Source organism: Morone saxatilis, unplaced genomic scaffold (assembly GCF_004916995.1).
Source record: "Morone saxatilis isolate NCDOM2014 unplaced genomic scaffold, NCSU_SB_2.0 Contig8, whole genome shotgun sequence".
NCBI lineage: Eukaryota > Metazoa > Chordata > Actinopteri > Moronidae > Morone > Morone saxatilis.
The window spans coordinates 27,700,855-27,712,335 of record NW_023340257.1 but is presented as its reverse complement, the minus strand read 5'-3'; the positions used below and the strand labels follow the sequence as shown (position 1 = coordinate 27,712,335).

Here is an 11,481-nt window from a genome sequence, read left to right as displayed (position 1 = left end):
ACTTTAGGTCATTCTCAATATTTGTCCCATTTACACTTTGTCTCTATCTCAAACCACTTTCAAGCCTTAGCCTTCTGAAAGGGTTAATCATTACAAAGACACAAATGTAAAATACCTTTTTATGGGGGCATCCAACCCCCATAAAGTAATTGATTGTTGGTGTAGTTTCATTCAGAAGAGTGGTATCGACCTTGTATGACTCTCGGGCCAGAAAGCAAATAAGCGCGTTTCCCAAAACAAGATATTATTTCTTTAATGTTCAAAAACTTCTTTGGCTTATTTTGTTAAATGAAAAAGAAGAAATCTTGTAAGAAATTGTTGATCTTCCTCATGAATCGTATCTGTGTCACTGTACTTTCCCCACTTTGTCATCTATCAGACTGGTGTTTGTTTAATCTTCAACTGAGCGGGCAACGTTTGGAAGAGCAACATGTTGACATTCCTTCCTCTCACGCAGACAAGAGTCCGCCGTGGAGGAGATTTATATATATATATATATATATATATATATACCAATGACAAAGAAATAAAACCTGGTTTAAGTCCATTTTATTTAAAAAAATACCATCTTTATATTGGTGTTACAAAGCAGAAGTAGAGGTCAGTACGGTTAAAGAAATAAACTCTGTTTTGTGTTTAATTATAAAATAAATGTATTGTAATTATATACCGTAAAACTTCCAAAAAAACCTGACCTTAAATTTACTGTAAGTTGTCAAATTTACTTAACGAAACTCAAGAGAAGCATTACAGTTCGAGAGGTTTTCCATCTGAGATTTGTGCTAAAGGAATTAAACGCCTCCCAAATAGAGGCCTGTCCAATAAAGGTGGAGGGAGTTCAGTGATTTAAGCAAATAAATGCCCGGGCCATTATTAGAAGTTTTACGGTAATCAGCTGCATAAAAGCCAGTCTTATACAACACAAGCTTAAACTAATTTACAGCTTTAAGTTATGTTGACCAAACCCTGAAGTGTATGCAATTCAAACACTCCCACGCGTCACCCACAGAGCCAGTTTGTCACGTCGCCGGTTGCCCAACAGTAGCATTGGGTAGGTGTGACACTTTCTACAAGAGGTTCAAAGGTATTTATAAAACGTGTTCTGCCAGGAGTGGAAAGTCCAGACTGTGTGAGAGGTGATAACTCAACCAAACAAGGAAGAGTCTGAGCTCACACGTATATTTTACCTCAGTGGTTCTTCGTCATGTAGTTTTATTTGTCCAGATTTTGAGATATTCTGCAACAATAGAGTTTAATGTTTGTGTTAATGTAGTTTCCATGTTTGAAAGAAAGAGTCCCAATGGAGACTGCTGATTATTATTTTGTTATTATGTGTTTGGTCCTTAAAATGTCAGAGACTGGTTAAAAATGTTGGTCGATGTTTCCCGAATTCCAATGTGATGTCCTTAAATGTCTTGTAACCCAAACACATTGAGTTTACTGTCATAGAGGGCTAAGGAAACAAGAAAATATTCACATCTGAAAAGCTGAAATCAAAAGAATTTGGACATTTTTTTCTTAAAAAATGACTCAAAAACAATTAATTTATTGTCAAAATTGTCGGCAGACATCTCCAAACATGGGTAAATAAAACCAAGTGAGAAGATGCTCGTTTATCACACCGTCCCTTTAAAAAAAAAGTAAAACTCTAAATGCTTGCAAAGATTAAAAAATAAGGCACGGATCACTTTCTTCATGAATACACGTGTCACCCACAGGTTCAGCCAATACAAACAAGACAAAAATAAAAAGCTTATACAATTACTAATTTGTTTTTCCCTCCCTGTTTTGTTTTGAAGTAGCCGTTCTCAAACAATAATCTGCATCAGATAAAATGCCACAGTTGCTGAGACTGGCTGTAGGTCGGGGATCCAGCACGATAACATCTGTAGGCAGGCAGAAAACGGAAGGTGACTGGAAGGTCACATTCACTACTGCATCTTCTTTAAAATATGTTTAAAAAGGGGGAATAAATGTGAGTTTTCTTATTGGTTAATTCAGAAAAGCCGCTCCACATTGTCTTTTGAATGCTCTTTGTGTTGCAGCTTTTTGTTTTTTTTTTAGTCCCAGAGTCTCCTTCAGTCTCCAAAAACAGCTAAAAGGCAAACCAACGATATCATAAAGTGTGCTTTCTAAAAGGCCCCGACACACCAAAACCGACAACGCTGCCCATTTGTTATTCAAACCAGAACACCAGGATATCTATATCTATCACTGAACGAAACTTAAATCCCAAATCGAGTCCTCGGAAGGTAGTTTGACCCCCCGCTGTAAGCCTCAGCGTCTCCATCTCCCACGGCTCCATCGTACCACGGCTCGCATCTCCACGTCGTCCATCGCCCACGCTCCATCGGCCCACGTTTCTCCCTCCTCGCCCCAGCGGTTCCATCTTTCCACGGTCTCCTTCGTCCCACGTCTCCATCGTCCCACGGACTCCACTCGTCCACGGCTCCATCGTCCACGGCTCCATCGCCGGCTTCATCGTCCACGTCCACCTGCAGAAAGTGCAGTCTGTTCTTGTCTCTGAAACAGGGCCTGTCTTCCTGCTCCTCCACCGAAACACACACAAGAAGACAGAGAGGACAAAGGGTTTTATACAAAAGGTTAAAAACAACTAAAGCAACATGATTATCAATGTTTGGGTTGTTTTCCAGTCTTACCGGAAGCTCCGCCTTACAGATGATAATCGTAACCACAACGAGTACGACAACAACGACAGACAGAATGATCACAAGTGTTACCATGTGAAACTCTGCAATCAAAAAAATGATTAAGTTTCATTGTCTGGACATTTTAGGATTTAGAAGAAGTGTTCAAAGGATAGTAATTATTCAGAGATTTCCCCCTGGTGCACAAACACATGTAGATCTTAAAGAATATGATGCATTGCTTTAGATTAAACAACCCAACAGTATATAAAGTAGTTAATATGAGCTCAATCTTAAATATCTACACATTAATGCAGCAGTAATATTCATCCAAACACATCAATATAATAGTAAAACACAGGGAACATTTTACAGCAGAATGAATTTGAATACTTTAACCTCCTTTAACACATTCAATCTTCAAATCTCTATAAATTCTGTTCAATCAGAGCAGTTACTGCTTGCAAAACACTGAACTTATTCTCACTGGAACAAGTTGCCTTTGATTTTTAGTATTAGTAGTTTAGAAGTATATCAAGTATGTTCACTTTCTTTCTAAAAACCATAACATTTTTAGAAAAGCTGCAGTGAAATCAGGCCTTTTAGACCACAACAACCCCCCCAAAAACCCCTGTGAAATCCTGGAGGCACAGCTTTAAGTAGATTTAGCTGATTTTACTTTTACTTAAGTAAGGTTTTGAATGCAGGAATGCTGAATTTTATTGCAGCGCCGGACATTTAAGGTCATCACAGACTTTGTCCCTCTAAGAAGCTGTAAAGGATCTTTTTTGTAAAAAGGTCAAAATGCTAAATATTCTTTCAAACACGTACAGACGCGCTTTGGTGCAGTGAGAGTCTTTGAGGAAACCTTACCGGTAGATTGAGTAATACAGGCGTCTTTCTTCTGTGTTATGTTCACTCGGCCGACACCACTACTATCAAACAACGATCCGTTCAGCGCCACGCACTTCACATCGTCAGGAGACAAGATGTCCAGTGTGCACTTTTCCTGATACAAGTTGCATTCACTGTCAAATTTCACCTGAAAGTCACAGAAGATAATTAATATCAAACGTCGCTACTTAGCTTATGTGCATGTTATAAGAACCATTTGACATCCATTATTTTGGAGCGGAGGCAGAGAAGTATCTCTGAGTGAAGGGACATTCATCGCTGCTTGCAGCTTTAATTACTGTTATTATTTATTATTCCTCTAAGTGTACGGAGGAGAACTCTACACAGACTCATTGAGGTCTGTGTGAGGCCACTTTGGACAACCACCCTTGTGAACGTGAGCCCTACTACCGAGCTTCTGAATGACTTTCCAGAGCTCTAAACTCTCTTTTTCTTTACTATTATAAACCAGCGTGCAGTATTACTCCAACCGCTCCATCACAACACACCCACACTGACAATCAGAATCAGAATCAGAATCAGAAATACTTTAATAATCCCCGTGGGGAAATTACTTGAAAGGTGGGTACAAGAAACAGGAAAAAACAAGAGGAGCCTGTTGTTTTTATTTTGTTCTGACTGTCCAGAGTAAGGATGCCGATATGGAAGGAAGCCGCTTTTTAAATACACAGCGCATCCTGCTCTAAAACCTTTAAAACTTTATTTGTACTTACATTAGACACTCTGACACTGAAGTGGAATGAGGCAGAATCCTTCTTTTTGGCCAGGTTCCGTTCTCCGTAGAAGTTGAAGGGGTTCCTGAAACTAATCACAGCCATTGTATCCTTCTTAATCAGATCCACGGGAGGGAAATATAATTCACCTGCGAGGAGAAATCTAAGTTTTATTCATGCAAAAGAAACTTTAATTACAACCACATTCTAGTACTTCTGATTTACAGGGAAATAAACACAACTTTAGGTCTGCACGTTACTTACATGTTATAGAGGCCGTCTTTTGAGAGTTAAAGGTGAATGTTTTAGATGTCACTGGTTGAGACCGGGTTCCTTCCTGTATGGCGGTTACAGTGACGTAATATAAGCCCATGTAGTGCGACTCAGATTCCCAGATGAAGTCGCTCAGATCATATTTATAGTCTGTCGTATTAAACTCCTTCCTGCATGAGCAACAATACAGCAAAAAAAAAGGAAAAAACACCATTCAGAAACAAAAAACATCAGATTTATGCTAATTTTACCTCCAGTATCTTAATTTAAGTCTATGCATTTTCTGTTATTAATCCTATCAGCACTAAATAACTTCATAATTAATTAACAATTTTAATTTGACTGCATTTTTAAAGCTTATCAGAACCAGTTCAGAAGTTATCAGTCATTGTAATTTGTGTTCTTTAATCTTCCACCAAACGTCTGCTTCTAACTACCAAACTGCTCAGTTTTTAAGTTTAGATCTCAGATCAACAGACATAGTTTGGATATCAGGCACTTAAAGCCCCCTTTCCACTCAAAAAAAAATCTGTTTTCTTGTTGTAGAAGAGCTCATTAAAGTATAAAACTTACACAAGTTTGATCCACAAGTGCACAAACAGTTTTTAATGAGGTAGAAGGAGAAGATGACGTTTTAGGGATTTTAATGCATTATTGTTCCATGCAGACTATGTACAAGAAAGGCCTCTCGCAACGGTTGGAGGCAGTAAGACAGTCATCTTAAATTTCTTAAAAGGTCCTGAGGGTTATGGGACAAAAAAGTCAAGTGTAGACCCAAAACAATTTCACCTGCGCTGAGCCGGAGGATCCAACGGGCTTTCTGTGAAGACACAGGTCGATTCTCGACCCAAATTAAGGCCCTTACTGATGCTGACTGTAGCCCAATAACCATCAGACGGCGTCTGCGACAGAAGGGCTTAAAGAACAAAATATGTCTTCAAAAGCCACGTCTCCTCACACGCCACAAACCTGCCCGTTTGCACTGTGCAAGGGAGCACCTAACAGGGGACATTGAAAAATGGAAGAAAGTTTTATTCTCTGATGAGAAAAAACGGAACCTGGATGGTCCTGATAGCTTCCAACCGTACTGGCATGACAAGGAGATCTACTGGAGATGTTTTCTACGCAACACAGTGGAGGAGGCTCCATCATGATCTGAGGAGCTTTTGTGCTTTTTGCAGGGGGAAAAAACCACGGCTGGCCTCTTGACTGAGGGCCCTCGTCTGTGGGGTTGATGATGGTCTTTCAACAGGACAAAGCTGCAGTTCTCAACGCCCGCCTGACGAAAGAGAATAACATCGCTCTTTTGGACCATCCTGCGTGTTCCCCTGATCTAAATCCCATTGAGAACGTTTGGGGATGGATGGCAAGGGAAGTTTACAAAAACGAACGTCGTGAAGCCATCTTCACCACATGGAGCAACGTTCCCACCATCCTCCTGGAAACACTCGCATCAAGCATGCCTAAACAAATTTTTGAAGTGATCAGCAACAACGGTGGGGCTACTAACTCCTTTTTTGACAAGTTTAGTTCTGATTTTAGGTTGTTTTTTTTTGGGCTATGGTCCTAAACGTTTGATCAGCTGATGAACAGCCTGTTTGAGTTTAAATGCAGTTTTCAATAAATTGCCTACTCTATGTTTTTGTCTCTTGTTTCTGTTTTTTCTTTTTGCATTTTCAAGCTCTACTTACAACTTACTAAATACTTATAATTTTCCTACCGGTCTAAAGATTTTGTTCAGGAATGTATCTCTTAACGCATATCTGGGAAGGACTCTTCTTCTGATTCCAAAGATTACATTTACTTATTTCAGCTTCAGGGTGGTTGAATCTTACCTGTGGGAACCGCTCATATTTATGCTGAAGACGATTTGTGGTTGGAGCTCGCTGTATTTCCAGTTGACAGTGACTTTGAGATTCTGGCAGCGCACTTTCAGGTTTGTTGGAGGAAGAACTGCGAGGAGGGAGGAAAAAGAATAAAAAAGACCCATAAACAGACATGTAACCTGAACACGCTAGTTTAGAGGGAAACACTACACTTTTCCTCTAATATAGGTTTCCGTAGGCAATCTGAGTGAGGAGCTAAAATACAATAAAAACATCAGATTAACACAGATTATTTCCAGAATATTTGGCCATTTTAGGTGGTTACCATGATGGGAAAACTACTCTCTAAATGTTCATTATTTCCAGGAAATGTGGGATGAACATTTGGTTCTGTACTAAAGAAATCAAAGTGTTTTTAGGGGCATTTTCCTGCAATTAATCAAACAATGCCACTAACACACCTTTAATCCTTCGCCCTTTGTCCTACATCACCTCAGCGCGGGTGGCAGGTGGCAATAAGGAAGCAGATACAACAAAATAATATAAATTGATATCTGGAGCCTTGAACACAGCCTTCTCATGTTTATGGCTTTAAATGATTATTTTCACTAATGAGTGATCAATTAATTAAGAAAAAGTAGTTCATAACATCTATAAATTCTCACAAATGTTCATTACAAGTTCAAAAAGTGTTCGGTTTATGAAAAAAAGACAAAAGGAGACTTTAGGCTTCACATGTTAATTATTAAATACTTTTAAACATATCTTTACTACTGTCCGATAAACTAAAGCTCTAATCAATATTCTGTTAAATTCATCTCACAGATGTTAATATGTGTATTTTGTGTGCAGCATTTATAAAGTAAAATAACGAGCTATATTCATTTCATTTACACGCATTAAGTGTGTTTGTACACGTTTATACTGCAAGATTACCAGTTTAAATAAAGGGTTAAATTAAAATTAAATGTTAATGTTTTAGAAATATATATATATATATTCTGCAGCTACAACTTGAACAAGACACATTTTTACATTTAATTTTATTTATTTATTGATATTATTTAGTGTACTGAGCAGTAAAACTTCTACTCAAGTTATTATATTTGTTTAAAATATATATTTAAAAAAGTCTAACTTTACTTTTTACTATTATTTAAGTAGTTAATCGATCCAATATAAAGAGTTTTAACTTACCAATCACAGCAGAGACTCCACTGACCAGGAGGAGAAGGAGGGCAGTGAACGCACCGTCCAGCGACATGGTTCTGGGTTCGGACCCGGTTTAAACTGACCTGCAAGTTTCTGGTTCTGGTCTTCCCCCCCCCCCACACACACACACACTTGTACCTCAGCCTCTGGCTCGTGAGCAACCACAGTGAGGGAAACACACCTTAATGACGTCACTGTGGATTTTTAGTGTCTCTTTCACTTCAAAATAAAAGATTTAGATATTTCAGGAATTGAATTAAAGGAGATACATAAATAAACTTACATAGGTGATTGAATGGATAGGCTTAACTGAAATGACACATTTACTCACTAGTAAACATGTTTGAGGAATAAAATCAATAAATAATAAAGAATGGTTGCTAAACATTATAAGAGACATTATAGATAATAATTTAATTTAAATATATAGTTAAAAAATACAGTAAAATATTTAGTGATATAGATAGATAGATATTTTAATCAATTAAACTCCATTGTTAAATAAATTTGATGTAAATGTGTTTAGAAACCAAATTATTCTCAATTATTCACTAGCTGAAGTCCTTTTATTGTGAAGTCAATATTAATCTAAATTTCCGGTTTTGAACAGGTGAATCGCTGTGAAAGAAAACTGGTGTTTGTCGCCACCTACACTTCCTTTATTGTGTATTTTTATCTGTATTTATAATTTTATTATTGCTTTAATATCTTATTTTAATTACTTCCCATGTTTTATATTAACACTTTAAATTGTCTTAGATTTAACTTGCCTAACAGCATATCTTAATAAAATAAAACACAACTTAATCCCTCCGTAATAACTCAGTTGTTTTAAACTGCACTTAAAGTTGTGCAAAGTAATTTAAATTTGGTGATAATTCTCATTTTCTTTAAAGTTACTTTAATTTTTACAAAATGTCAGCCCACAAATTAATTGGCTACCATTTTAAGCATACCAAATAATTGTAATATATATATTTTTAATCCACATATCAGCTGTTTTTGTCAGGTAATTATTAATTTAATAATAGGAAAATTGGTGTAAATTCAGTTTTAAGTAGTAACATTTGTATAAAGAAGACAAATTTAAGTTACTTTATTCTGATAAATAACACATTTTTAAAGAAAGAAATGCTGCACATGATTTAATACATTTACTAGTTTTAAGTACAATTTACTTAATTTACCTTTCCTTAACATTAAATAAGTTACTTATCTCAAGTAAGAGTAAACTCAGGGGAGTCTGGAACGGATTGAAAGAACAGCTCAACATGGGGAAAAAATGACAAACTGTTGAGCAGTAATCATCTTTTATAAAGGTCAGTTTCAAACCTTTAAAGGCTCGTTGCTCTGGTGACCCAGTGAGGGGCTTGCGACCCCCTCTCAGTCACACTGGGGTTTTATAATTCAGCCCAAATTATTCACGTAGTCTATATATGTTTGGCTGAACTGTAATCATTACCAGCTAACTATCATTTTACATTGTTTGGTATAATAACCTCACTGAAACGGTTGTGTGTTTGTGTGTGGTACTGAATGTTCTTATTCATGTTGATTTTCTGTTCTGATATGATGGTGTCTTCATGTTAATTACTGAAGTGAAATGTTTTCTGGGTTTGTATTTAATAAATTACGTTAGACCATCATCCTCTTGGTTGTATTATTTATAATTTAAGAAAAACCATGAATCACTTAATATGAGACAAAAACACAACATAACACAATTTTATGGTTCATTCTCAATTCAATTCAATTTTATTTGTATAGCGCCAATTTCATAACAGAAGTTATCTCAGGACACTTTTCAATAGAGCAGGTCTAGACGAACTCCCCTTTTAGACATTTACAGAGACCCAACAGTACCACCAATGAGCAGACCTGTGGCGACGGGGGCAAGGAAAAACTGCCTGTTACAGGCAGAAACCTAGGACAGAGAGAGAGAGAGAGAGAGAGAGAGAGAGAGAGAGAAGAGAGAGAGAGAGAGAGAGAGACAGACAGACAGAGACAGAGAGAGAGAACCCCAAGAACAACAGAAGACAGACAGACAGGTGCATAGCAACAACGTTTAGTAATGGCATCTAGCCAGGACCTATGGCAGGAGGCTCCACCAGGATCCAGAGACTGCAAGACGATAAAGCACAAGAACTCCGGGGAAGAAGTGAAGTTTAGTAACAATGCATTAATGGGGACATGAAATGAGTGCAGACAGAGAGAGGAGAGGAAGAGAGGAGCTCAGTCACCATGGGAGGATCCCCCGATAGTCTAGCCTATAGCAGCATAACTAAGAGATGGTTCAGGACTTCACCTGATCTGTCCTACCTATAAGCTTTATCAAAAGAGGAACGTCATTAAGACTACTCTTAAATATTATATATTATATATATAATAATTGTAATATAGTATTATTGTATATGATATAATGGTATTATTATTATATTATTTGGATTTGTATTTTATCCTCTATGTTTATTAATAATGATAATGCTGTTTGTAATTTATTATTATTAGTTTTTTTATTCATCCTTTTATTTTATAAAATAATATGATCATTTTTGTCATTTATTATTAGGTTTATTACTTTAATTAAATCCTTTATATAATAATATAATACAGCATTTGGTAATATATTATTATTTTAATTTGTATTTAATTATCCTTTATATAAATAATAATAATAATAATAATATATATTTATTATTATTATTATTATTATTATTATTATTATTCTGAGGGGACTTTATTGTTGTTATGTGGATGTTCATCTTGTAAATAAAGTTTGTGTTAATTCGTAAAATTTAAAGTGTTGCAGACCCTGATGATTTCCTTAAACACCTATGGGGGTCTATAGTCAGTACATCAGCCTGTTTGTCAGCACACCAGTATAAGAGTCCAATAAGTTGGCACAAAAGCCCTTATAATAACAGAGCCTTGAGATCATAAATCAGAGCACCACAGTACAACAAATCTCTCAAAATAAAGAGGCCAGTCATTAGTGCAGCCATCACTTTCCACGCACCCAATTGTGGTAAATTCACATACAAAAAACAAATATTCAACATCAGCATTAAAGAACAGAGATCTGAGAGTTGAGTAAATGGCCAACAGGCTGTAGAACAACGCTTGTGGCACAAAGTCGTGTTTGTTAATTCATTAAAGTGAACCACTGTTGATAATTCGTATTACTGTGATCCATTTACTGTGAAAAGCTTAGCCAGGGGTTAGAGTTTAGTGCCCTCGTACTAAAATCACTGAATTTATTGTATTTTCTCTACTGCAGGCACCCTAGAGTGTATTACTGTGTTGTGTCCCTGGAAGAAACCCTAGAGGGCCCTTTAATCACATTTTGTCACATGAAGGACTGCCTAGTGGGCCCCTTTATTGTTGTTTTCTCTAACCATAAGCCCCCAACCCCCAGAATGGTTGGTAAATGTCACGAAACAATATATATGTTCTGTAAACGTATCAACCAGCCTGTCAGCAGTGGTTGGTTAGCACGAGTCCCCATAGAGAGGTAAATCTCTTTCCTACAGCTACACAAAAGATGCTGAGCGCGCAAACTATCTCTTAAACCAGAAACCTAAAAGCAGGGTAGAGAGGTTGGTGAATGTGCAGTGGAAGGTGTGGAGGTGGAAAGCATTGTGTCAAGAAGGACACGCTGTAGAAGGGAACAGAATACAGCATCCGAGTCGCAGATACACTCCAACTCTGTGAGAGACAGAGGGAGAAACCTCTACCTCACTTCCTAGACGGAGTATTTGTCTTCAGAGCAGACCAAGGTCCAGGACATATTACTTCCTCCAAGCCAGCAGACAATATCCTCACCCTTTCTTTTGATTCCTTTATAAGTTACCCCTATAGAAACGAATCCACCCCACTCGACCTCCCAGTAACAGC

At 37.2% G+C, this 11,481-nt stretch overlaps 1 protein-coding gene and 1 pseudogene across 1 annotated transcript; both read right to left on the bottom strand.

The window, feature by feature from the left end:
• Positions 1-2,225: 2,225 nt before the first annotated feature.
• Positions 2,226-7,693, bottom strand: LOC118341430 (interferon gamma receptor 1-like). Its single transcript, XM_035679670.1, has 7 exons — positions 7,573-7,693; positions 6,385-6,502; positions 4,541-4,719; positions 4,277-4,425; positions 3,522-3,690; positions 2,661-2,752; positions 2,226-2,543 (listed from the first exon to the last, which is right to left on the bottom strand). The coding sequence occupies exons 1-7, from the start codon at positions 7,637-7,639 to the stop codon at positions 2,226-2,228; spliced, it is 1,092 nt and encodes a 363-aa protein (XP_035535563.1). The 5' UTR covers positions 7,640-7,693.
• A 3,636-nt stretch (positions 7,694-11,329) lies between these two features.
• LOC118341429 overlaps positions 11,330-11,481 on the bottom strand; it is a 7,826-nt pseudogene continuing 7,674 nt past the window's right edge.